The 23433-nt window shown below is 39.0% G+C and overlaps 1 protein-coding gene across 9 annotated transcripts in view; it reads left to right on the forward strand.

Moving 5' to 3' along the window:
• Positions 1 to 23433, forward strand: part of ERC1 (ELKS/RAB6-interacting/CAST family member 1) — a 299501-nt gene that overhangs the window by 109651 nt on the left and 166417 nt on the right. For 5 of the 9 annotated variants that reach the window (XM_071551243.1, XM_071551238.1, XM_071551241.1 and 2 more), the window contains 5 exons: positions 3871 to 4008; positions 4849 to 4989; positions 6033 to 6173; positions 10975 to 11010; positions 19333 to 19526. In XM_071551243.1, coding sequence (XP_071407344.1) covers positions 3871 to 4008; positions 4849 to 4989; positions 6033 to 6173; positions 10975 to 11010; positions 19333 to 19526 — 650 coding nt within the window. The remainder of the gene's footprint in view (positions 1 to 3870; positions 4009 to 4848; positions 4990 to 6032; positions 6174 to 10974; positions 11011 to 19332; positions 19527 to 23433) is intronic. The other 4 variants (XM_071551240.1, XM_071551242.1, XM_071551247.1 and 1 more) reach the window with 1 other exon arrangement.

Raw genomic sequence — 23433 nt, forward strand, 5'->3', positions numbered from 1 at the left:
GGATGGTTATGTCACAGGAATGGAACATAAAACACTTTCAACCCACCTGATTACTGAGGTCCTTTTTACAGTGCTGCTTTCACTAGAGCAGAGCTGGGATTGAAACAGTAGGAGAGGCTTAAAAGAACCCTGAGATACTCCTTTGCACATCTGCTCTTGTAGTACATTGAAGAAGTACTATCAAGTGTTAAATTGTTTGTCTTCTTTATACTCAGTATATATTAAAATAGCGTGGCCAGCAGGCCCAGGGCAGTGACCCTTCCCCTGTACTCTGCATTGGTGAGGCCACACCTTGAGTGTTGTGTTCAGTTCTGGGCCCCTCAGTTCAGGAAAGAGATTGAGGTGCTGGAGCGGGTCCAGAGAAGAGCAGCAAGGCTGGGGAAGGGACTGGAGCACAAGTCCTATGGGGAGAGGCTGAGGGAGCTGGGGGTGTTTAGCCTGGAGAAGAGGAGGCTCAGAGGTGACCTCATCACTGTCTAGAACTACCTGAAGGGAAGTTCTGGCCAGGTGGGGGTTGGTCTCTTCTCCCAGGCACTCAGCAGAAAGAAGAAATTTAACAACTAGTTCACAAACTCAGTTAATTCAGAAGTCACTGGTAGAACAGAAGTTGTTTTTCAAATGCTCAATTTCCACATGCCCCAGGGTAGACACTGGCTGTGCAGAAGAGTTTCTTCATTGGAGCCTGATACAGAGGATCTGCTAGTAACCTCTGACTAGAGGAATTTGATAACCTAGTGGCCTTAGGGGATATTTAACTAGATGTGTTTCATTTAATTCCTGGGCTGTTCTTAGTTTGCATTTGCTTATGGTTTTCAGTGAGATCAGTATTTGTAAGAAGTAGAATGCTTCCTTGCCTCTGGAACAGAATGCCAGAGGAAGCTTCTGTTGCCTGTGCTGCTATGCTGCAGGGCTGGAAGGCAAAATAATTAGTTCCACACAAGCAAGAATAAATCACCCAGGTTGAAACATGATAGTGCCTGACAACTGGTAATGTTGGAAAAAATATTTCAGTAAATCATTATTGATGAGAAAATCGATGTTCAGAGTAGATGATTCCAGTGTAGGTATGTGTACCTTTACAGTAAAGGATAGTGTTGCTAACTTATCCTTGGATTGCTGTCTTTAGCCTTCAAGACAAGGATACAAGGCAAAAAATAAAGTAATTAATAATATTTTTTTGTTTTTCCCTTTTTAGAAGGACAGTATAGTAATATATTCCTTAGGTCAGAACATTTCAGAGATTTATCATCTTCTGAGTATTTCAAGACTAAACAGAGTTTGTTCAATCCTTATTCCCTTATGTTTTTCAGGGGATTTGGAGATTCCAACATGGTTTATTTCATTTTTTGTTGGGCAGAAAATAAAAACCTAATTTTGGTTATCTGGGTTTTTTTTATCAGTTTTGACCCATTGAGCCAGTTTGTTTCTGTAGTTTAAGGGTCATGTCCTTCACTGGGGACCCTGAGTTATCTGACCCTGGAAAAGGCACAGCTGTAGGTGCAGAGGGTTTGTTAAGTAGTGCCTTGTTATTGGTATGACTTGGAGTATTTCTGCAAGCTGCTGTTCCCTGGATAATAACCAAACCCACTGTTTATTACTCTAGACTGAAAAATATGCATATAGACAGAAAGAATAGACAGGTTCGCACTTTATACATATTACATTCTTGGTTTGAGGTTTTCCAGTACCAGAGGGGGCAATTGTAAAGGGGAGATGAGTTCTGTCATACATACAGCTCTCTTCTTACTCTGCTTGTAGCAATCAGTGTGATTGAAGCATGAAAATGCACACTGCTTGTGCAAAGGCTTGTGCTGCCTTGGCAATCATCCTAATACAGGCTGAAGCTGCAGTGTTGAGCTGCCTCTTGTGTGTGGTTTGCTCACAGCAGAAAGTCACCCTGCACTATCCCCTCTGCAGCCACAGCCTTTGGCCAGAGTGTTTCTCCTCCAGAAGTAAACAGGAGTCTAAGAATAACTCAGCCTTCTTTGTAGTATATTTTCATGGTTGACTGTCTAAACACCAGCCTGTCTAGACAGCCGATGACACTGGCAGCTCCTGAGGTCAAGAGCAACCACTTGGGCTACTCTGGGAATGGTACCTCCTCAGCAGCCCTACGTGTGGGCACCAGTCAGGGGTCAGTCAGAGCTGGCAGAGCTCTTTCTGAACCTCTGTGGGCTACATAAGGCATTAGAAAATAGATATGAGTGTATAAAGAAGGAATTTTCAATTCTTACAGTAATTTCTGACTCACATGACACATCTCTGGCTATGGTTTTGTGGTGCTCTTTAATTTTGTTATGTCATTTGTCTTGTGCCCAAATTTAGTTTTGAGCATGACTTGAAGGCCTAGTGGGGTTTTTTTGCCTAATAGAAACTAATAACAAAGATAAACCAAACCCAGTTTCAGTCCATTCCTTAAACAACATCAGAAAACTTAGATGGTTCTTCTGCTAGCAGTAATATATAAATTGTGTACAAATCTAAATCATAAGTTTACTGTGCTTGCTTAAGAGAAATTAAAAATATGGTATAAAGAGTCCTAGATGAGTAGACTCCTTCCATGGCCATGGGATATAAAGGAATATTTGCAAATGTTCCCTTGAATTAGATTATTCTTCCTTGTGGCTTCCACTTGTTAACCCACCTGCCATTACTTGTGACTGGATGTTCAGTCTCTTGCAAAACCCTGCACAGTCTTTCATGGTGATCATTATGAACCTAGACCATTTCCTAAAACTATCATAAAATCATAGAATCATTTGGGTTGGAAAGTACCTTAAAGATCATCTAGTTCCAACTCCTGTGTTCTTCTGTGTTCCAGATGTAATTTTATTAGAGATAGCAAAGTAGTCGTGGATGTGTCTACACAGCCATTTTCTCTGGAATCAGCAACTCGGTTTTTCCAGTGTTGAGTACTAAAACCTGGGCACTGCTAAGTACTATTCAATAGGTGAAACAAAAAAAGCTAGTCAGTGCTTTAATTTAGCATTGAAAACACTGGACTAGATAGCCCTTGGGGTTGTCTGATTGCATTATTTCTTACAAATGTCTTTGCAAGAATAGCTTTGCTGCAAGTGTTTTGGAGATGGATACCTTACATGCCACATGTCATTTGTCAGTTTATGATGTACATTTGCTGATGCAAAAATTTGTCAGAAAAACACAAAAAAGTCTGTATACAGTTTCCTCATATGTTGATAAATTTGGGGGTTTGTCAGGTTATGATGATGTTAATGTGTGTGTATGCATAAAAAGAGTTTAGCATTAGGTTTTCTTAGTGTATCAAAAGATACATTTAGAACTCATAAATACATCAAATCCTACACCCACAGAAAACAAGGCTGATATATTTTCTACCCAGGGAATGGCACTTTGTGAGCATCCATCACATAGCAAGCCACCATGTAAAATGAACAAGCAGTATGCCAGTACAGCAAAAAATATGTAACAAAGAAAATACTTAAAATAATGCTTCTTCACAACTTTTTATTTATCAAGTGCCTTTTTTAGTTTACATATGCTTTTCTCAGCTTTTTTCCTCTCTTAATATGTTGATCATCCTTCAATCACACAGTACCCAACATCCTTAGAAATTGGAAATAATACCCTTTCTTTATGTTGTTATTGTAAATACTGTTTAGTCTTTCTTGCTCTGAATTTCTTTCTGATTATTGGAAAGGTGACTGATTCCTTGCTGCTGTTCAGTGGGTTTGGTTATATCACTTGATGTTTTGATATAGAATTACAAGAATTAGACATTTGCCAACTCCTTTGCTTTAAGAATAATTTTAATGGTTTAATATACCCCTAAGATGATTTTGGATGGTTTTACTTGCTATCACCTTAAAATGTACCCCTTTTTCTTTTAAGATTGAGAATCTTCAAGAACAGCTGAGAGACAAGGAGAAGCAAATGAGCAGCTTGAAGGACCGAGTGAAATCTTTGCAGGCTGACACCACGAACACGGACACCGCCTTGACCACGCTGGAGGAAGCGCTCGCAGAAAAGGTGAGTAGGGGAGGCTCAGCCCCTTCCCTGGGGAGTTGCTGTTGCCGGTGAGCTCCTTAATTTCGCCGTTCGGCCCCTTCCCCGGCGCTTCCCGGCGCATCCCGGGCGCGCGGCGGTGCCGCATCCCTTCGCCAGAGGGCGCTGCAGGACGCGGGAGCGCGCCCGGGAACGGCGGCGTTCCCTCCATGGGATCGAAAGGATTGTCCTCGTAACCAACTTAGCTGAGTAATCCCTACTCGATTCTCGGGAGGCAGCCCGCTGACAGAACAGGCTTTTCCATTCTGGTTTGCTGGGACAACTCTTTGGACTTACTTTATGTTCTTTTTCATGGTTCCCAGAGAACCAGGGCTGCAGCTCCTTTAGTCTGTCAGATTCTCTAAACCATCCCTTCAGCTTCCCAGATAACCAAAGCTCCACGGATATACTGAAAAGTTGTTTTGTTGTCCTTCCTTACTGTGCATCAATCCTGGTGCTGTGCCCTTTCCTCTCTGAAGGACCACAGACGTCACTGTACACTGGAGAAAAATAAGATTTAAATGTCAGAAAGAGATATGTAATGTGTCCTTATTTGGGATAATTTTGGTTATCAGAACCAGATAAATTGTGTTTCATTGTAACAGCACTGGTAATTTTCACAGATCTAGCAATCCTGGTGTTTCTTAGCAATGAATCCATATAGTTCCTAAGTTTCCTCCTGGAGGTTCTTTACAACCACAAAGAAAAGAAAATGGTAATAACCTACACTCCTCCTCATTTAAAGTGTATAAGAAGTGTTGTGGTAAGAAGTTTCAGAAGTTGAACTAAGAGGGATTTTCTTCACAGAGTGCTTTCTTTTGTCAGGAAAAGACCATTGAGCGCTTAAAGGAGCAGCGTGACAGAGACGAACGAGAAAAGCAGGAAGAGATCGACAACTACAAGAAAGACATTAAGGACCTGAAAGAGAAAGTCAGCATTTTGCAAGGGGATCTCACAGAGAAAGAGGTTGACCAGCAGCACAAATCTGTTGTGATAGAATTGTTTGTTATATATGTTTGTGTTATGTTTGAGATGAAGAAAACTCTTCCTTTATAGTATTGTCTTTCAACAAAGCTTATGTAGTAAAACACATTATTTGAAAATTTGCAAAGCATGAATATTTCAGAACCACCTTTCAGGGATAGCAGCCATCCCCTTATTTGAAGGAATTAATTGTGTTAGCAGTGAATGACTGATGGTCAGTGATAGCACTGAGGAGAGCTGTGATTATGGGCAACTGAAGGCAGAGAACAAGCTTGTTCCTGTCTAAATCCAGAGGAAAAAGGGCAGAGTCTGACCAAAGCTATGGGTGCTGAAAGCATGAAGATAATGTTTATTCCTCTATACAAATAATACTAAGCTAATTCTTTTAACTCTTGAGTCTTTTCTTGATTAATTAAGTTGATTATTGGTAATAAGCCAGTTGGCTAGACAAATTAACTTAATTATATGAGGTAGGGATGAGTATTCTCAGTTCCTCTCTGCTGTACTTACAATCTTTTTTCAAAACTTAATCTAAGTAGAACAATAAAAAAAAATGTATCCAGGAAGTACTAAGATTTTGTCTATGTGGAAATCAGCATTTGACAGGATAAAACCAGACAAAAATTGGTTTAGAAAGCAAGGAATTGTGTTTTGGAGTTAGGTAGCCTGAATCAGTTTCACCCTGTGAAAGCTATGCAAAAAAATCCTTTCAGTGCTAACCAAATACAGTTTTAAATTCAGTTTCATTGAAAACCAGTTTTCTTTAAACATGACCGTCACTGGAGCACAAGATCCAGTTTACAGAATCATCTGTCTTTAAAACTTATTTTACAATTAGTTTAGACAAGGTTTTATTTTGATTCTGAGTGTCTGAAGTAAATCAAACTGTCTTAAGTCAGTGATATGAACATCCATATTGTCCTAAGTTGGATTCTGAACATGATGTGAAGGGATAGGAAAAATTAAAGAGAAAAGAAACTAGCTATTGCCCTTGCTTGATAGTTATTTCACATCTTTTAATTTAGACATCCCTGCTGGATCTGAAGGAACATGCTTCATCACTAGCTTCATCAGGACTGAAGAAAGATTCAAGACTGAAGACATTGGAAATTGCATTAGAACAGAAAAAGGAAGAATGTTTGAAGATGGAAACTCAGTTGAAGAAGGTAATCTTACTTCATGTTTATATGTTGTAAGCATACAGTGCTAAAAACTTTGGCCATGTCTGCAAAGAAAGCTTTGGGTCTGAGGAGCAACTTCTGTGAGTTGCTTTCCAGCAAGAACTGTGAAGGTGTGTCCATGCAAACCATGTTACAAACTAAGCCCATCAGAAAGTAACTTTTAGGCACCTCTGCTAACTTTGGAGTTCATTTGCCTGCAATATCAGTGCTGTTGGCCTTTTTTGTTAACAGGTACTAGGCATTATAGTCTTAGTCTGCTTCAGTACAGTTCATAGCAGTAACTGTGCATTAAACTGGTGTAACACCTAAAAAATAACAGCTAAACACTTCACATGCCCATTATCGATGCTTACAGGTGTTAATGTGGTAAATTCAGATGCATGATTGGCCCTGACTGTTGAAAACAATAAAAACAAATGAAAAGAATATATCATCACTACAGTGCATGGTTTTTTTGTTTTAATCTGATTGCCAGTCACAGCTGATACATGGATAGGAGTTTGCTGTTGAGAATAGTGCTCTATTACAAGCAAGCTAATTCCTGTGAACAACATCTTTGGGTTAAGTTGCATTACAAACCTTCTTTATTTTAGCTGTGACTAGCATAAATACTGCACTGTTTAGAGAAACATTGGTTTGTTTTACCTATTTGATTTTAAAAGAGCAGGTGATGAAGAAGCACAAAACACGCTACTGAAATAGTGATAAACTTTCTGTTCGTAAAATTAGAAAAAGGCAAAATGCAACACTTTTTTAAAGAAACTTCAGTCTTGGATTGTGGAATTCTAGCTGTTTCTTTACATCTACCCAGGAAAAAGAGTGCTCATGCTGCAGTTTGGAACTCTGTCGCAGTTCCTTAAATGAATTCAAGATCAAATTTTGAGTCATCAATTAAGACTTGTTTAGGATTTCTGTTGTGTGGGTGCAAGGTGGGTGTTAAAGCATATCTAGACCCATGTTTGTTCTTCTTTTTACTTCTATCACACAAAATAAACAGTTCTGTTATTCAGCATCAAGAGAGCACAACAGCAAGAAAAGATAGTTGTACTCATTTAGTTGGTTCTCACAGGCTGTTTTCAGTGGGTGAATATTTCAGAAGTCCTCAAGGACCCTTTCACTTCGAATTCTCTGTCATGAATTGCAGTTTCCTCTTGTGTCAGTGTGTTACTGGTAATGAGCTGAGGAATCTCTTGTAGCTGAGATTTGCCAGAGGCTGTTACAGGAATTGGATGATAGTACTGGTTTGTAGGTAGACACCTGCTGTTATATCATTTCAAGAATGAAGAATAAAGTACTGACTGGGAAAGCACAGAGCAAACAGGTTATGAAAAAACAGTTGCAGAAATTCAGTAATTAGGGGACATGCCTGTAACATTTAGCATTTGTAAATGTACTACTTTTCACTGCTCCACCTGAGATGTTTTCCTGACTGTAAGAAGTGAATATAACAGTAGTGTGAGTGTGGAGTTCAACCCAAATCTGCTGAGGCACTGCCAGCTAAAAGATGAACGCGCAGTAAATTTGCACTGTGATGACAACTCTTCATTTTAATTCCTTTAGACCTACCTGTGCTCATTTCATATTAGAGAGGATGCTTAATAGCTGGTATTCAGGAACATTGAGCCAAGAATATTGAGCCAGTTCATAACACTGTATATATTTATAATCTCTTTTTTCCTCGAGAAATCATTAAGAAAGTTATTTATTATCCTGTGATCCTTTTCCTGAGGGTTAAAAAGGGAAAATAGCTCAAATGTAAAGAGCACTATTAATTGTACAGGAGAGACATAATGATTTGAGAAAAATAGTGACTATAAATTTGTTGTATTGTAAACACAAATAAGATTTGCATCTTCCCAACCAAAGAAGCCACCTAAAGCACTCTCAGGATGGTTTCAGTTCTGCAATGGAAGAAAATTGATAGGCTGCCATTAGTGATGTGCAGTAGAAAGCCCTTCTCTAATACTCTGTATATCTGCTCCTCTGCTTCAGGCATTGCTGTTTACTAGGACTTTTGGGCTATTGGTTCCTGTGCAGATACCCTGAAGTACTCCCTCAAGTCCTACAGAAACAAAATCATCAATGCTTTGTTCCTTTTTTAAATACTGTGTCCTGTTGGGCTGCTGCATTCTTCTGATTCAAGGGAAAATTCAAATTCAATGTGAAGATTTTTTTGGTGATAAGAAGTCAGTCCACAATGACTTTTCATAAAGGAATGTAACCTCTAGGACCTGAGTATTCAGTAATTAACTGCATTGGCTTTCCTCAAGCAGAACAAAAGGGCCCACTTCTACCACTGCTCTTCCTTGCTTTCTAGAACCAAGTCACAGTTACTCTTACTCAAGAAAATATACTTAACATTCACTTGAATACATTTTATACTTAGGAGTAACTTTAGGGATTTCTTTAATAACCTTTTTTATGGCTGTTTTTAATCTCCCCATGTTTTTTTTAGATTGCACAGGAGTAAATGAAATCTATTTTTAAAGGCTTTCTCTTTTTAAATGCATTGCAGTTATTTATTCAGGCAGTTTGACATTTTCAAGACAGATTAGTTCCTTCCCATCCTTGAAACAATTATGATAGATAATCCAACTCCATTTAAAGCTTCTGAAAACGCAGCTTTACACATCTGCATTGTTAACCATTGCAAATAATTGTCATAATTTACTATAAAACTATCAACTATGTAAGAGCATTCAGTTTAAAACTAAATTAGAGGTTCATTCTCTTGAGTTTTATTACATTATCCTAGTGCAGGTTTGCATAAGATGTGGAGGAAGGAAGCTCTTGTGTAGCTCTTAACAGTAAATGGCAAAAAACTTTTTCTTTTAGGTTGTTCAGTTTGAACAGAGTGTGTAACATCAATCTTGTTTGCCTTGCCTCTTATTTCCAGTGAACAGTTGGAGTACTTTTAGTTAAATCTATTAGCCTTCTAAGTCAAGAAACTGATGGAAGAGTCTGAACTGGGCTGCTGTTAAGCCATTAGATAAAAACAGATTTGAGCAGTCCTTGGGAAAAACTCTTGCTAATCTCCAAATAGCAAACCTCTGAGAAATCATGAACCATGCAAGCTTCCACTTTTTCTGTAAGAGATTTAACTTTACCCTAAACTGCAATATTATTAGCCAGGTGGAGTGAGTGCAGGTGTGCTGAAAAGCCGCTGATACTATTTTTCATTCCATGTCAGTCTCCAGTGTCTGACTTGAGGTGTCCACTTCTCATTGTTACTATCCCTCTTCTCACTAGTAACTATTTTATATTGCTCCTTGACTTGGAGACTAAAACTGCAGTTCTTCATATTAGGGATTGTTTCTTCAAATAATAATACTATGGTTATGCAAATCTGTGTGCATAATGTTCTGATTATTCCACTGTCACTGCTTCTATGCTCAACTGTCAGCCCTCTGCCAGCAGGAGATGCTCTGGTAGGTTCTGAATGCTGAAAACCAGCCATAAATCCCTGTTGAGTTTACATGGCCCAGTGTCCTGTTTTCCTTTTAGCTGACATGGAATCACAAGAGGCAAATCACACACAGGGGGTTCTCTCCCTGTTTTTATGTGAAGTGGTTTTATGCACTGTGATGTTTTTTTCTTTTCCTTAGGAAACTCTTTTTCCAAACTCCTATTTTAATGTAATGATTTTATAGTGAAAAAGTTTTCCTTTAGTTGTTTTTCTTCAGGATACCCTTTTCCTAGCTTTTTCTGTGCTGTCTTTCCCAGCCAGTGTACTTTGTTTCATTTTGTCTATATAATCTGGAAGAGACCAACTAATATTAGAAGTCATTCCAGCAAAGATAAGTGGATTTTTCCCCATCTTCATTTCCAGTGCGTAGTTCTTCTCCCTATAGATATACTCCTTATTTTTAGGGAAAAGAAAGAGTCCAAAACCATATGTTAACCAACTTCCCCTTGGTGCAGTTCTAGGAACTTTTCATCAGAGAATGTAAGCAGTGATTCCCTGCCAGGAAAATACCTCTGAATTCAACAGGCTCACTCAGAGGGTGTTTGGATTTGGGGGTTTTTGCTGCTGTGGTGTTCTTTCTTCAAGTTCAGGAGGATAATATCTTTCAAAGAACAGGAAAAAAGAAATGTGTGAATGAAGTGTTCATCCAAATTCTACCTTTCCCAAGATTTACTTGGCTAATCTCAATACAGACTCTGGTGCTTTTTATTTTTGTGAGCATGGATTTCCTGCCACAACTGAAAACGTTACAGATAATATTAGTAGATGAGACAGAAATACTGTCTTTTGTTCTCAACTGATTTTTTTTAAGAAGTTGCAGTAAATTTTTTATTCAACATAGAAAGGAAAAAGCTACCGGGGAAATCAGGATGTCTTATAACAATAAAAGTAAAAAACCAGCAATTGTGTTCAGCATTCAGATAGTGTAGTTACTGAATTAACTCTCTAAACCATTTAGCTGCCTTGAAATTGATACATGGGAAGCACTAAAATTTACAGTCTTTCTCCATCTGTGAAACTCACCTGTAAGCCCACAAAACTACATTAAATTTGTGGGGACTGGATAAATGTGTTAAACTGAAAAATCAAGCTGAAGGGTGGAACCTGCATGAGGGTAATGCTCTGTGTTTCTCATGTTTCAAGAGCTGGTTGGTAATGCATGAAATGCTGAAACCTAATGGAGATTCCGTTGTCCTGGTAAATTAATGTTGCAGCTATTATTTTTAATTCCGTTCTTGTTGCATCTTTTCTTTTTCTCTCTCACACTGTTCCTATCCCAAATTTTCTCCATCTTTTCCTATCTTCTTTCTCCCTTTTTAGCACCCTGAAGTTCTATTGAGTCATCCATCCAAGCTAGTAAGTTCCCTGGCAATCTGAGAGACTGTTGCCAGCCATATATTTAATTTTTTGTGTTGCATGTGTAATCACCTGTGCTTTTATATTTGGGCCAATCCAGAGGATATTGGTGAATTATTTTATCAGTGGCTATGGGTAGTATGGATACAAACAAAATGCTGTGGTGTGTCTGACCAGTCATGTTCAAAAAAGCTTTCTGAGATGCTTTCACTCTTTGACTGCTGGTCTAACTGCATTTTTGTTTGGACGGCTTAATGTTGTGCCAGCGTTTTTGTTTCCCTTTGCTGCCAGTGCTTGAAATGTCCTGTAGCTTTTCTGTCATCTCCATTGTCTGTGCATTTTCCAAGCAAGAATGTAGATTTCCATGCAAATCAAGCTTCTTGTGTGAAAGTATTCTGTAACACTCTGTACAGCAGCACATGAGAAATAACAATTAAGTTACAGCAAGTAAAAGATTGCTTAAAAGCTTGTGTAACCATTAAGCTGGCTGGTACCATGTCAGTTTAATTTTGGACCCTGTTACCAGCCTCCTGTTGGATGTCAAAGAGCACTCCTGTCAAGGAGTGTTTGTATAATAATATCTTGACACCATAAATTACGTAATGCAAGGTGGTTTTCATCAGAGATTTCTTTTGTGGCTTTGTGCATGAAGAATTGTTACAAAACTTTCAGGAGTCTGATGTCTGTGTTGCTCTTGACAATGTTCAGGGTAAATGTAGCTGTCCATCCTGACAATCATTGTATGAGGATGAGAGAATTGCTGGTGCTTGCAATAGTTCAGTTTTTGTGGCATCCCATATTAGAAATTATTTTAGTAGAGCAGAAAATACAACAGTGCATTTATGGGACTAAAATTCTGTTAGAACTATCAGAATACAGCAGTGAATTAGGGTCTAAGGACTCCTGTGCTGCATTTTGAATTATTTATTAGATGGAAAAACAGTCATTAATAAATATTTTAAGGTGTTTTGTGGCCAAAGTTAGGAAAAAGCTCCAACAATTTTCTTGGAAGATTAGTGCATATGCCATAGATATGGTCAGCGGAGAAAGGCTTCTTATAAAACTAGTGGATATGGATATGGAGTATCTCATTATTTAGTATTTCACAACAGAAAATGTTTTTCCCCCAAAAGTTTTGTGTGTTCAGGTATGAAAAGCAGAATCGAGTGGGTTTGAGGAATTTGATACATTCCTGATACGTTGAAAATCATTTGCTAAACTCCGAACCTGTGGATTACGTTGGTACAGCCCATTACTAAACTTGTTTAGTGCATCCTATTAAATAGGTGTTTTATCAATTGTTTCTGGTTTCACAAAACCTCTGAGCTAAAGTTTCTTATGTTGTTTGCTTCAGTCTGAGATTGTTGTTTGGTTCTGTGTCTTTTTGAAAGAAACTCAGCCAGAACAACTTACTGTTTTCTGGAACAGAAATACATTGGTTTAAATAATTTTTTAGCACTAGTAATTTTTCATTGAAAGATTTGATCCTTGTACCAGATTTTTATGCCCCTGTTTAAACCCATCTAAATTGAAGGTTAAATGCCTTGTTTATTTGTTTGTGCTCAGTAGAAAGCTGGATTAGCAATGAAACTTCCCAAACATTCCACCTGCAGTGGTTGTACCCCATCCTGAAGAGGGAGGAAGACCTTCCCATTGTCTCTGTCGATGGCCACAGCCTCTCCTGGGTCTGGGAGTTGGGCAGGCAGCAGCAATGCCAAGCACACCATTCCCCAGTAGCCATTCTGGTTCCAAGCAGCTGCTGGATCCAAATCCAGCAGAAAAAAGAATCTGCACCTCAGTGTGCAGAACTCATCAGGACAGAGAATGTTAAGACTGGAAGCTGGTGCTGAATGGTAGCCTTTGGGAGGAGAAATCAGGTTGGATTTTGCTGGGAGAATGGGTATTTAGGCTTACAATGGAAATTCTACTTGACCTGGGACACAGTGAAGAGGAGGGGGTTGTTGTATGAGCAGAGGACATGGGACTACAGGTGCTGTTGGGTGTAACTGTACAAGAAAATCTCCCAAACCTGAAAAAGAGTGGTAGGAAAAGTCTGAAGAGGGTTGAAAGATTAGTGGAATCTGCCTGGATAAGAGGAGTGGAATTTGAACCTGGGTGTTTGAACCAGTGTTGATGAGAGGTTGGGAAAAAAAGATACAGTATGAAAAGATTGTACTTGGAGCAATTAGGCAGGAGAATTTGTGTAAGGGGAGCATATTCTTTACAGAATCTTTCACAGCATGAAAAAATTCTGAAATATCCCCATTACTCTTAAGTCAAGAAATAAAAACTGTGGGAACAAACCACGTTTTATTCTCCAGGATGATATAGCCAGTGTACAGGATAAGGTATAAGAGGCTTTGTGAAGGCCAAGTTGGATGGGGCTCTGAGCAACCTGGTCTAGTGGAAGATGTCCCTGCTCACAGCAGGGATTTTGGAGTGGTACATGATCTTTAAGGTCCCTCCCAACCCAAACCATTCTATAATTGTATGATGGCTTTTAAAGTTCCAGTCCTGATGATGGTTCATGACAATGTCAGTGCCATCTCATGCAGTGGAAGTTTGGGGAGGTTTTCTCCCTGTTTTAATTTTACCTAAAAAATTTAAACTTACCTGCTTTACTACTCCCAGAAACCTTGTTAAAATAACACTCACTGTGAAAAATTAAATATCCAAAAGCTGGGAAATTACCAGTGCCACATTGTGTGGTCTTTCTCATTTTTCTCATTAGTTGTTGGGGCATTTTTATAGCTAACTGATTGTCTGCTGGACTCTTGCTGTCTTCAGTATTGCATAACAAATGCTCCAAGAGTGAGCCAGAGATATATGAGGAAGATGGTAATCATTTGGAGAAGGTCGATGATAAAGTATTTTTAGTAGTGGGAAAGCATTGCGTGAACAAGGCAGGATCTTTTATTCTCCAGTATGATATAGCCAGTGTACAGGATAAGGTATAAGAGGCTTTGTGAAGGCCAAGTTGGACAGGGCTCTGAGCAACCTCATTTTATCCTTGCACAACAGTTGTAATAACACATCCTCATTTCCCACTGGTGATGTTATGAAGGGATTAATTACTATTTGCCAAAAGTAGTCTAAGGTCATGATTAGCATGCTAGAAAGAAAATTGGCAAAATACTTTTTTTAATGTCATTTTGCAGTTGAGAATAAGCAAAGCCATACACTGACTATCCAAAAGCAGGTCCTGAGTATCCGATCATTATCTGAGTTCTGTTCCTGTAAAACAGCAGCAGCCTCTGGCCAGGTGAGTACAGCCCAGATCAGAGCAGGCAGGTGAGGGGCTTGAAGCTTGCTTACAAAGACCGATGTCCCCTGGGCATTTCCCTCTTGTCCTTATACATTGTGTTTGTGTAAATTCCAAAGAGGGTAAATTGTTAATATTTAATAAGAGCTGTGAAAACCCATATCTTTCTGAAGAAATCACTTCTTTAAGTGATGGAGCCTTCTCTTGAGGCGTCTTCCTCTCTGAATATTTTTTTAAAAAGAAAATAATTTGTTTATGCAATTATTCCAACTGAATACTTGCTTATTTAGTGTCCAAAATTTGCATTTACATTAACAAAGACTAACCATTTAAGGATGGTTAAAAGACAACAGTTAACTCTGTGGCAGACTCAGGTTTACAGTATGTAGTATATCAGAGAATCTCCTGAGCCTTTTACTTCCATTACAACCTTTTCCAAAAGCTGTGTTACAGTTTGTGGTGTGTAGAGCCCTGGAACTAACGGAGTCGAAAGTCTTGTTGTTTTCTAAATTTATATTTTTGTTGAAGCCAGTAAAGACACAATAGAAGGCAGCACAAATGTCTTATCAGTTGAATTGCTGCCTTATTGATAGGAAAAGTACAGAATGTGAGCATGTGTGTTTGTCTTTTGCAGCAAATAGTCATAATATATTTTTGTATTTGTGTGTGCATTTACTGTTTTTAGGAGATGTGAGGCACCCTTGGAGGTACAAGGATGGATTAAAATGGGATTTCAGGTTCTTGGGAACTTCTGCTTTGTGGCCAAAAGTTCTTGGCAGCGTTTGTATGTGAAATGTTAAACTGAATTTACTGTCTCAATTCATAGGTAAAGGTAGAAAGTGTTTGCTGTGAATTATTTGCTGTTTGATTTAGTTAATCTTTTCAGAATATTGATTTGGAATCTTAGTCACAATTTTGGAATTTTTATTTACATTTTAGAACTTTTAAATTAGATCTGTGCTATTGTTTTCTTCCCTGCCTCTGGCACGCTCTAAGCTGTGTAAGATTACCTTTCCTCGTAATAAAGAGGTTTCTGGCATGAGAAATATCAACTTAGAAAATCCTTTTTAATGTGTTTTGTCTTCCTCTCCTCTCCATCTGTAAATAGTGGTTATTTCTGTGAAACATTGGTCATCTTTGTTTTAGTTGTAGAAGTTGGCTCTGTCAGCTGATTTTCTGTGGAAGCAATAGAAGTTATAGTACATTTATCTGAGGAACAATCACTCTTTCTTGTATTCTTTAGGTGCCTGAAGCCCTCACCCCATCACTGAGCGCATTCCAGGGGGGAGATGATGGCTGAGAGCAGGAAAGCAGAAAGCTGTTCAACCATCTTTTAGTTTGTAGCCCCTCTTAACAACTGTGAGAGCATATCCAGAGTACTAAACTTAACCTGTTCTCTGTCCTGAGCTACTCAGAATTTGAATTCACACTGACAAAGATTAATACTGATCAGATGAGCTTTGCGAATAAAAACATAGCTTAAAAAAGTGCTGCTTTCCAGCTAAAATGTGACTATGTTTCTTATGGAGGTCAGTGCAGGATGAAGCATAGGCAGGTTTGGCTGTGCTCTGGAAAGAAGCTTAAATTCACCTGTTGGTCTCCACACAGAGAGGTAATGACAGGGTCAGCAGGAACAGTTCAGGGGTTTAAAATAGCCTGTAAACAGGTAAACTCCATGGCCTGTGTAGACCATTTGTCAGGGGAAAAAGAACAGTGTTCCCTTCACCCTTAGCAAGCTGCTTTTTAAATTTATATTTTTATCATACTTATTTTATACATTATCACCTGTGTTTGTAACTATATTGAGACCTCAGATTCACAGATACTGTGTTAGGCAGAGATGAAAGTTGAACTTATTGAAGTATACTTCTTATAGTCTCAATAATAAAGCAGAAACTCTTAATGCCTTTGTCATTTTTTTTGTTGATTCTGTTTTAAAAATGAAATTACTGCTTATTTTGGAATTTTTCTACACCTTTGTTGGGTAGGAGAAGTTGTACATGAGGGTTTTTTTACTGTGAATGTAGGAATTCATTATTTGTGTTCAACTTTTTGTTTAAAAAAAACCCCAAACTGATTAATTATTTTGCACAATGTTGCATTGGGAAGATGGCCAATTTCATGTGTTCCAAATCTTGATGTGAGTTTGTGGGAAACCTCTCAATGCACTGGTTTTCTGTCCTACACAATAAATGAATCCAGTAGGATTTAAGATATGGTCATGAAACACATATTTTGTACAAACCCCACAAAATGAACCAAAGTCACTCAGTATTTCACAGCTCAGGAAGTGGTCTCCAGTTTGCACCATATCACATAACGTTCTCCTTGTGTTAGGTGAAGGTATCCATACTTATGTGCATTATATACAAATAACATGTGTTAACGTGTCTGAACTAATAATTTATGTCGTGTAAATAGCCCTTTGGTTCTATAAGAACCAGACACACTGACTTGTTGGCTAATTTTCTAAAAAAGAAAATTTATTTCCTCTTCTCAGTAGTGTCTCTTGGGTTGTTGTGGAGATGCTTTTATTAGCAGGGTAATATAAATCAGGACTGTTCTGACAGTAGAATTGCATTAGGTCTTATAATTTCTTTTGAATCAGAGTTTAATAAGCCAGGCTAACAGCCTAACTTTGCTTTTTCTTAAAAGGAGTTTCTTGATTATCTGATCATGTATTTTGGATGACTTTACAGAGCCTGGAGGAGTATTTGTTAAAACAAACAATTTGAGATGTTGGAAACATACCTAAATCCAGTGCAGAAGAATTCAGGCTCTGTGTCTGGTGAAATCCACACTTAACTCTCTACTCAGTGTCTCTTAGGAGAATATAGATGCCCCCAGTGGTTGTATGGGTGCCCCTCAAAAACAGCTTTCCCAGTTCCCTCTATTTGGGAAGGAAGGATGGAGTTTTTGTTTGAAATTTAGGTGTGGCTGAAAAGGAAATGAAATCAAATATTTCAGATTTCCTGCAGGTTGGAAATCCTAAAAAGGCATTTCAGAAACACCCACCAACAGTCTCTTTCCAAAGCCAAGTATGTCCCCTGGTGCTTGCAGCTGTTCATGGACCTGACACACTTGTCAGCCTCGCTGCTGCCACGTCCTCCTGGAGTCTGCATCCTCCTGGCAGTGCATTCATTACACTTCTACTTGCTGTGGAGAGCCCTTTCCAAGGCTGTGGAATTTGAAGTGCTTATGGGGCAGTGAGTCTGGAAGCTCTGACAGCCGTGAGTCCCAAAGGCTTCCCAAGCTTCCAGGCTCACCAGGAATGCTCACAAGCAGGATTTTCAGACCTACAGTTCAGTGGCAGAAGTGTTGGGGTTTGACTGGAAAGTTTCCTAGAAGTAGGAAGCCGTTTAAGTCTTCCCAAATGCATTGCCTTAGGAAAGGGTTCCATTCTTCCACGATCCTTGGTTATTGGGCACTCCTCCCTGGATGACCTGGGGACTGCCAGGTGTTTTGTTCTGGGAGAAAATACTGTACAGGTTAAGCTGCTCTCTGGAATTCCTGTCTAAAATAAAAAAAACAAAGGCAAAACAGCTTAGCATTGACCCTGAGGGAGGAGCTGCAGGGCCAAGGCCCTGGAACATGATGTGTGCCATTATTTGGGAACCCTAAGTCTGTCCCAAGGTCATAGTCCCAGTAAACACAGGCATCAAGACATCCTTCAGTTTTAGAATATTCTGTTCCAAGATTCTCCTGGATTTCACTAGTATGTGGCCTTGGCTTTAAAGGAGCTAATTAAAAATAAGACACTTCAAGGCAAAAATGTTGGGGTCAATGAATGGATATTTTCCTCCAGTCTTATTTTACTGAATAACTAAACAGATTTAGCCAAGTGTAATTTTGCTATTTAGTTCTTTGGAAGCAGCAGCTTCTAACCCTGTGTTTTCTACTGCTGCAGTTCTCTCCAATTACCTTTAAAACCAACAGTCTTGTACTATCAGATCCAGACTTAGTGTGCTTTGGAGCAGAACATTGGCAGCTTGTAAAACAACTTTCCACAGCTGCACACGAAGGGGAGAAAAGTCTATACTCTCATTTTCTGTTGGAGGTTTGTTTCAGAGAGGAGAAAGGCTTTGATTTTGCAGGCAGTCCTCATCAGCAGAAAGAGCTTCATCACACCTGCTGTTCACAGAAGCAAATTCTGAAATAGTGATTCTGAAATGGCTTTAATTGATACCAAATTGCAGATCAAGATCCAAGGGCAGAGGTGCAGGGGGAGAACAAAAGGGTAGTCCTTACTTGGTTGGTTTGACTTCCAGCCTAAATACTGAATTTTCCTTATCTTTAATATGCTTGGAAACTGTGAAATTAATTTTAGTAATAAATTAGTGATTTTGTCAAAGCCAACTTGAAAGTGTCAAGCCACTTAAAAACCCCCCAAACTATCCATCCCTTCACTGGCATCATTTTATCCTCAGTCTTCTGATAGATTTTGTCCCAATAGCTTGATTTTGGAAAATCTATCTCCTAGATAACTGGGCAAAGGTAATTTCAGGAGGTAGCCATGGTCATATTAACCGTGGTCTCTGGGGCTCACATAACTAGCAAGGGCTTGAGGACACCAGCACCATTTATGCAAATACATCTGACACTTTGCTTAGTGCTGTAGTTATTGAAAGCTATTAACCTGTGATTTGTTTTTCTAGATTATAAAAGTTAAAAATACCTCAGATAACTAATTCTAGAGCCTTATCCCTGTTTCAGAAGTGTATTTTAGGAACTTTTAAACTCACATTTGCTTTTCCTTTCATTTCAAAGAAATTAAATTTCTTCAGGATTTTAACTTCTTTCTTATTTTGATTCTGTTTTAGATTAACAACAATGTACATTTTTTCAGGCCAAATGAATAAAATTAAATTTGCTTTAAATTTTTCTTTTCCCTGAGGCATTTTCCCATACTTTAAAGCAGCACAGACCCTGTACATTTCAGTGCAATAATTAATCTTGCCATTTTGAAATAGGTCTCTAGATAGCATTTTGCTGTTGTCATAGTATTTGTGAAATACATACGTGTGGATGAAAGTATTTTTTCTTGACCCTCTTTCTTACAGGCTCATGAGGCAACCCTGGAGGCAAGGGCCAGCCCAGAGCTGAGCGATCGGATGCAGCAGCTGGAGAGAGAGGTAACCCGGTATCGGGAGGAATCTGGCAAGGCTCAGGCTGAAGTGGATCGTCTTCTGGAGATCCTGAAAGAGATGGAAAATGAGAAGAATGATAAGGATAAGAAGATAGCAGAGCTGGAGAGGTGAGAGTGGTATAAAGTTAATAGAGGAGTGAAAGAGCTGATGCAAGTTAGAGATAACTAAGTCTGTTTTTCTTGTCTTAAAAACCACAGTGTGTCTGTTTTGGAAAAATCTGTTTAGAGTTCTTCTGTCTTTTTTCTGTCCTTTTCTCTATCCTTTATTGTGGTAAGCAAGAGAGTGTCTTACTGTGTGCTTAATTAGCTGGCTGCTCAAAACCAGGGCTGATTAGGTAGAACTGGAAGGGTAGATAGAGCTGTAAGGGAATGGAGAAGGTAGGAAAAGTTGCTGACACTGGTGTGTTTGTGGAACAGTTTGTTGTTTTGATTTAATAAATTCCTCAGGTATTGCTCTCACAAAAACAAACCAGACAAATTACTTTTAAGAGCTTGTGATAACCAATTACTCAGATTCTTCTGACAAGTGCATGGTAACTGTTCGCACTGGTAGGGACACAGGTAAACTTTGGCCCAGGTGAAGCCTAAAGAACAGGTTTGCTTTTGTCCAAGCAAAATGTGATCCAGCCTTTGTCAGCATTTTCCATCTTTCCATTGGAGCCAGGGTGCTCAAGGTATTTTTTCAAGACTATAATGTCCCAAACAAAAATCATAATCTATTCTGTTTCCATGACATTTGTATCACAATTATAAGCAGTAGATCTTGGGAAAGACCTGAATTAATTTCTGTGTTCTCACAGAACATTTTCTCAATTTCTTGCCTTACAGTGGACCAAGAAGGAATTTCCAGGCAGTGATACCTATTTGGGGCTTTTTCATTCACTTTACCATTCCCAGTGAAGAATCACTAACTTGGAACACGAAAAAAAGGAAAATTGATTATTCCCATTTGCCTTGTGCCAGGATAGCCTCTCTAATTTCCATCTCTTCACTGTTCAACTGCTCTGCAATTCAGTGTCAGGAAGATTAGGGCAACTGAGTAGAGGATTTTTTGGGTTCTGTGTTCAATGGTTATTTTTCACTGGCTTGCTGATAGTCAAATTATGGGCCCCTCTGAATGATTTGAAAAACTTTTTTGTAAGGAAGCCTTTCTCTTTTCCTTAAAAGTTACAGAGCTCTGAAACAGTCCAGCTTCTCAGCTGGGATTCTTCTCTCTTTGTGATTCTAAGCAACATCCTGTTACTTTTGTTTGTTTTATTTAACCAAAATTCTTCGTACCTGTGGCATAAGCTTGATCACCCGAAAGTAAAGATGTATCTTTTTAAACTGTCTTTCCTTTTTTTCCCTAAGTGATACCAACTTTCAGCCCATCAATACATAATGTATTCAGCAGAAGATTCAGGCAATAGGTTGATAGAATAAGTGCATTAAGTGTAGACACAGAAAAGCTACACTGCACTTACAGGTCATTTGTCTGTGTGATTTTTTTCAGTTCTTTTGAGGTGCCTGTCCCAGGTGTGAAGTTGACCATGCCATCATCTTGGGGCATGCACATTTATTAGGGATCAGGTATAGGCAGCAAATTTCTATTAGAAGTAAGGTATGGGGAAGAAATATGTTCATAGTGCCTTAATTTTTAAGATGGGTCTCATTCTCTTTTACAGATAAAAGCATTGATACCCAGTCTTCAAAGAGTTAGATTGCAGTTTGCTTCTTTGAAAAGATGCACTTTTAGAGATCTGCAAAGCAATTGCTGTTTTTCATGTTGCAAGGTAGTTTCTTGCTGTTTCAGTCACAGACCAAACTCTTGATATGAAAGCACAAAACCCCCAAATAACTGGACATCATTCCATAACAATTTGGTGAATACTTTGGCTATTCAGTCTAATCTCTCCCTCTTACCATCAGATCTTCATTCTTACAAAAAAAATGAGTGGTTGTCTTCTCTTTTTAACTTGTCATCTTTTCTACTGAGATGACATAGAATATGTTTTCTTTTATTTCTAATAATTAGAATAGGTATTTCAACTGTGTAAAAGAAAAGACTGCTTTTGTTATCATGTGATTTCCAGCAGCTGAAAAAATCAAGGAGGAAAATAAATCTAAGAATATTCATGTTCTATAACTCCTGTAAAGTAGATATAGAAGAAGTCTTCATGATCTAGGGATCTAGTGTGGTGAATTAGTAAAGTATCAAAACCTGAAATGATTTTTCAGATGGAACGGTAATATTGTAATCACAGCACTGGAGAAAAAGATAGAAGGTTTCAGAAACTTTATAGAGCAATTTTAATTAGTAGTTTCTCTTTTTCTGAATAATTGTTGACATTCTCTTTGACCTTAGTTATTTTCAGCTGCTCCCCAAGCCACTCTTCCCTGGAACCTTGATTTCTTCTTGTGAGTTTTTGCACAAAGCAGAGATTTTAACATGCCTATTAAATGCATAGGTTGGTCCAGTTTTTATCTCCCATGCTTATCTATAAAGTATCCTTTTGTGGATGAACTTACATATCCAAATGTTTTAGAGCTAGAGTCTTGGTAAAAAAAAGATAATCTTGCCTTTTGAAAGTCTTTCCTAAACTGTAGTCCATGCAGAGTGAGCTAGAAATTATCTTGACTTCTGATGCTTCTGCAGCTGTTCAGACACTGCTGTGCAAAGAACCTCAGTGCATTTGTCAGCAAGCAAAATAGTGAATAGTGCTGTGCCTATCAGGAACCATTGTTATTCTACATAGAGCCAGATCAGAAGAAATGAGTCACATTCAGAGAATAACTGTACTAAGAGAAATGGGATTTTTCAAAAGAGAAAGTCTGTCTTGCCTGTAGTTTTCTCTTATGCAAGATACATGTGACAACTAGACCATTTATTGTCAGGAAAAGAGAAACAGTAGCACGGTTTCATCCATAGAAGAGATGTGTCTTCTCTCAGGGAAGTGTGCACAGAGGAACAGAGAAGGGGAAGAGACAGGATGGGGAGGAAGATGAAATAAAATGCAGAAAACTGTTCTCTAAGCCATTTCAATGTAGACAAAGCTGCTTCGGTTTAAATTAAAATGAAGAGCAAAATGCTTTTACTCTTTGGTAGCTGTTGCAGTTTCTGGGTGGTTGACATTGTTTTTCAACTGTGAATGGGAGGAAAGATATAAAAAAAATGAGTTAGTCTGGTGCATGCTATGCAAAAGTTTGAAAAATATTCTAGAGTCAACACATTGGAATCACAAGCTCATTCATTTATATTCTCGGTGGGGAGGATTTTGCTTTTTCTTATGGAAAGGTGGGCCCTAAGTCCACATTTCTTCTGTGGGTGAACAGCCCTGTAAGTTTTGTTTCTATCCTCAATTGGATGGTGCAGAGAGTTTTGTAGCTGTCTGGTTATTCACTTTCTTTATAACTAACCGTTTGCTTTTTGTATTGCCATTCCACCATCTCCCGTCTCCCTCTGTAACTTCTCATTTCGTGTTTTGTTCCCTCCCTTGCCTGTTCCTTCCATGTGTCCTGTCCTGGTCCCACGAGTTGTGTTCTGTTGTGTCCTGTCCTGTCCTGTGTGTGTGGGTGTCTGTGACTGTGCCTTTCCTCAGCAAACACACCTCCCGCAAACTGCACCCTCCCTGCCAGGTGCCGGTCCCTGCACCGCAACACGTAGGGGGGTTTGTGTGGGACTTCCTGGGAAAGTGAGTGCTCTCCAAGGCTTCTGTTTCCTCCGGGCTGGAATGTCGCTGCTGGCTGCCCGGCTCCTGCTGCTGCTGCTGCTGCTGCTGCTGCTGCTGCTGCTGCCTGGGGCTGCTGCAATGGTGCTTTTTTCCTTAGGTCAAACAGGAACTCGTTCTGTCAAGTACCAGCTCTGACAGTCTCTGTGTTCCACTCACGTCACAGGGGTTGTCACCACAGTCCAGAGGAGGTTTGCTGTTTTCTCCCTGATTCAAACTCAACAGAAGATGTTTTGCCTTTCAGTTTTAATTCTCTTGCTGTGTTTTACCTTTGGTTCTAATCTCTGCTATCAGTTCTGCTTGAACCA

This window comes from Pithys albifrons, chromosome 3 (genome assembly GCF_047495875.1).
Source record: "Pithys albifrons albifrons isolate INPA30051 chromosome 3, PitAlb_v1, whole genome shotgun sequence".
Taxonomy (NCBI): Eukaryota; Metazoa; Chordata; class Aves; order Passeriformes; family Thamnophilidae; genus Pithys; species Pithys albifrons.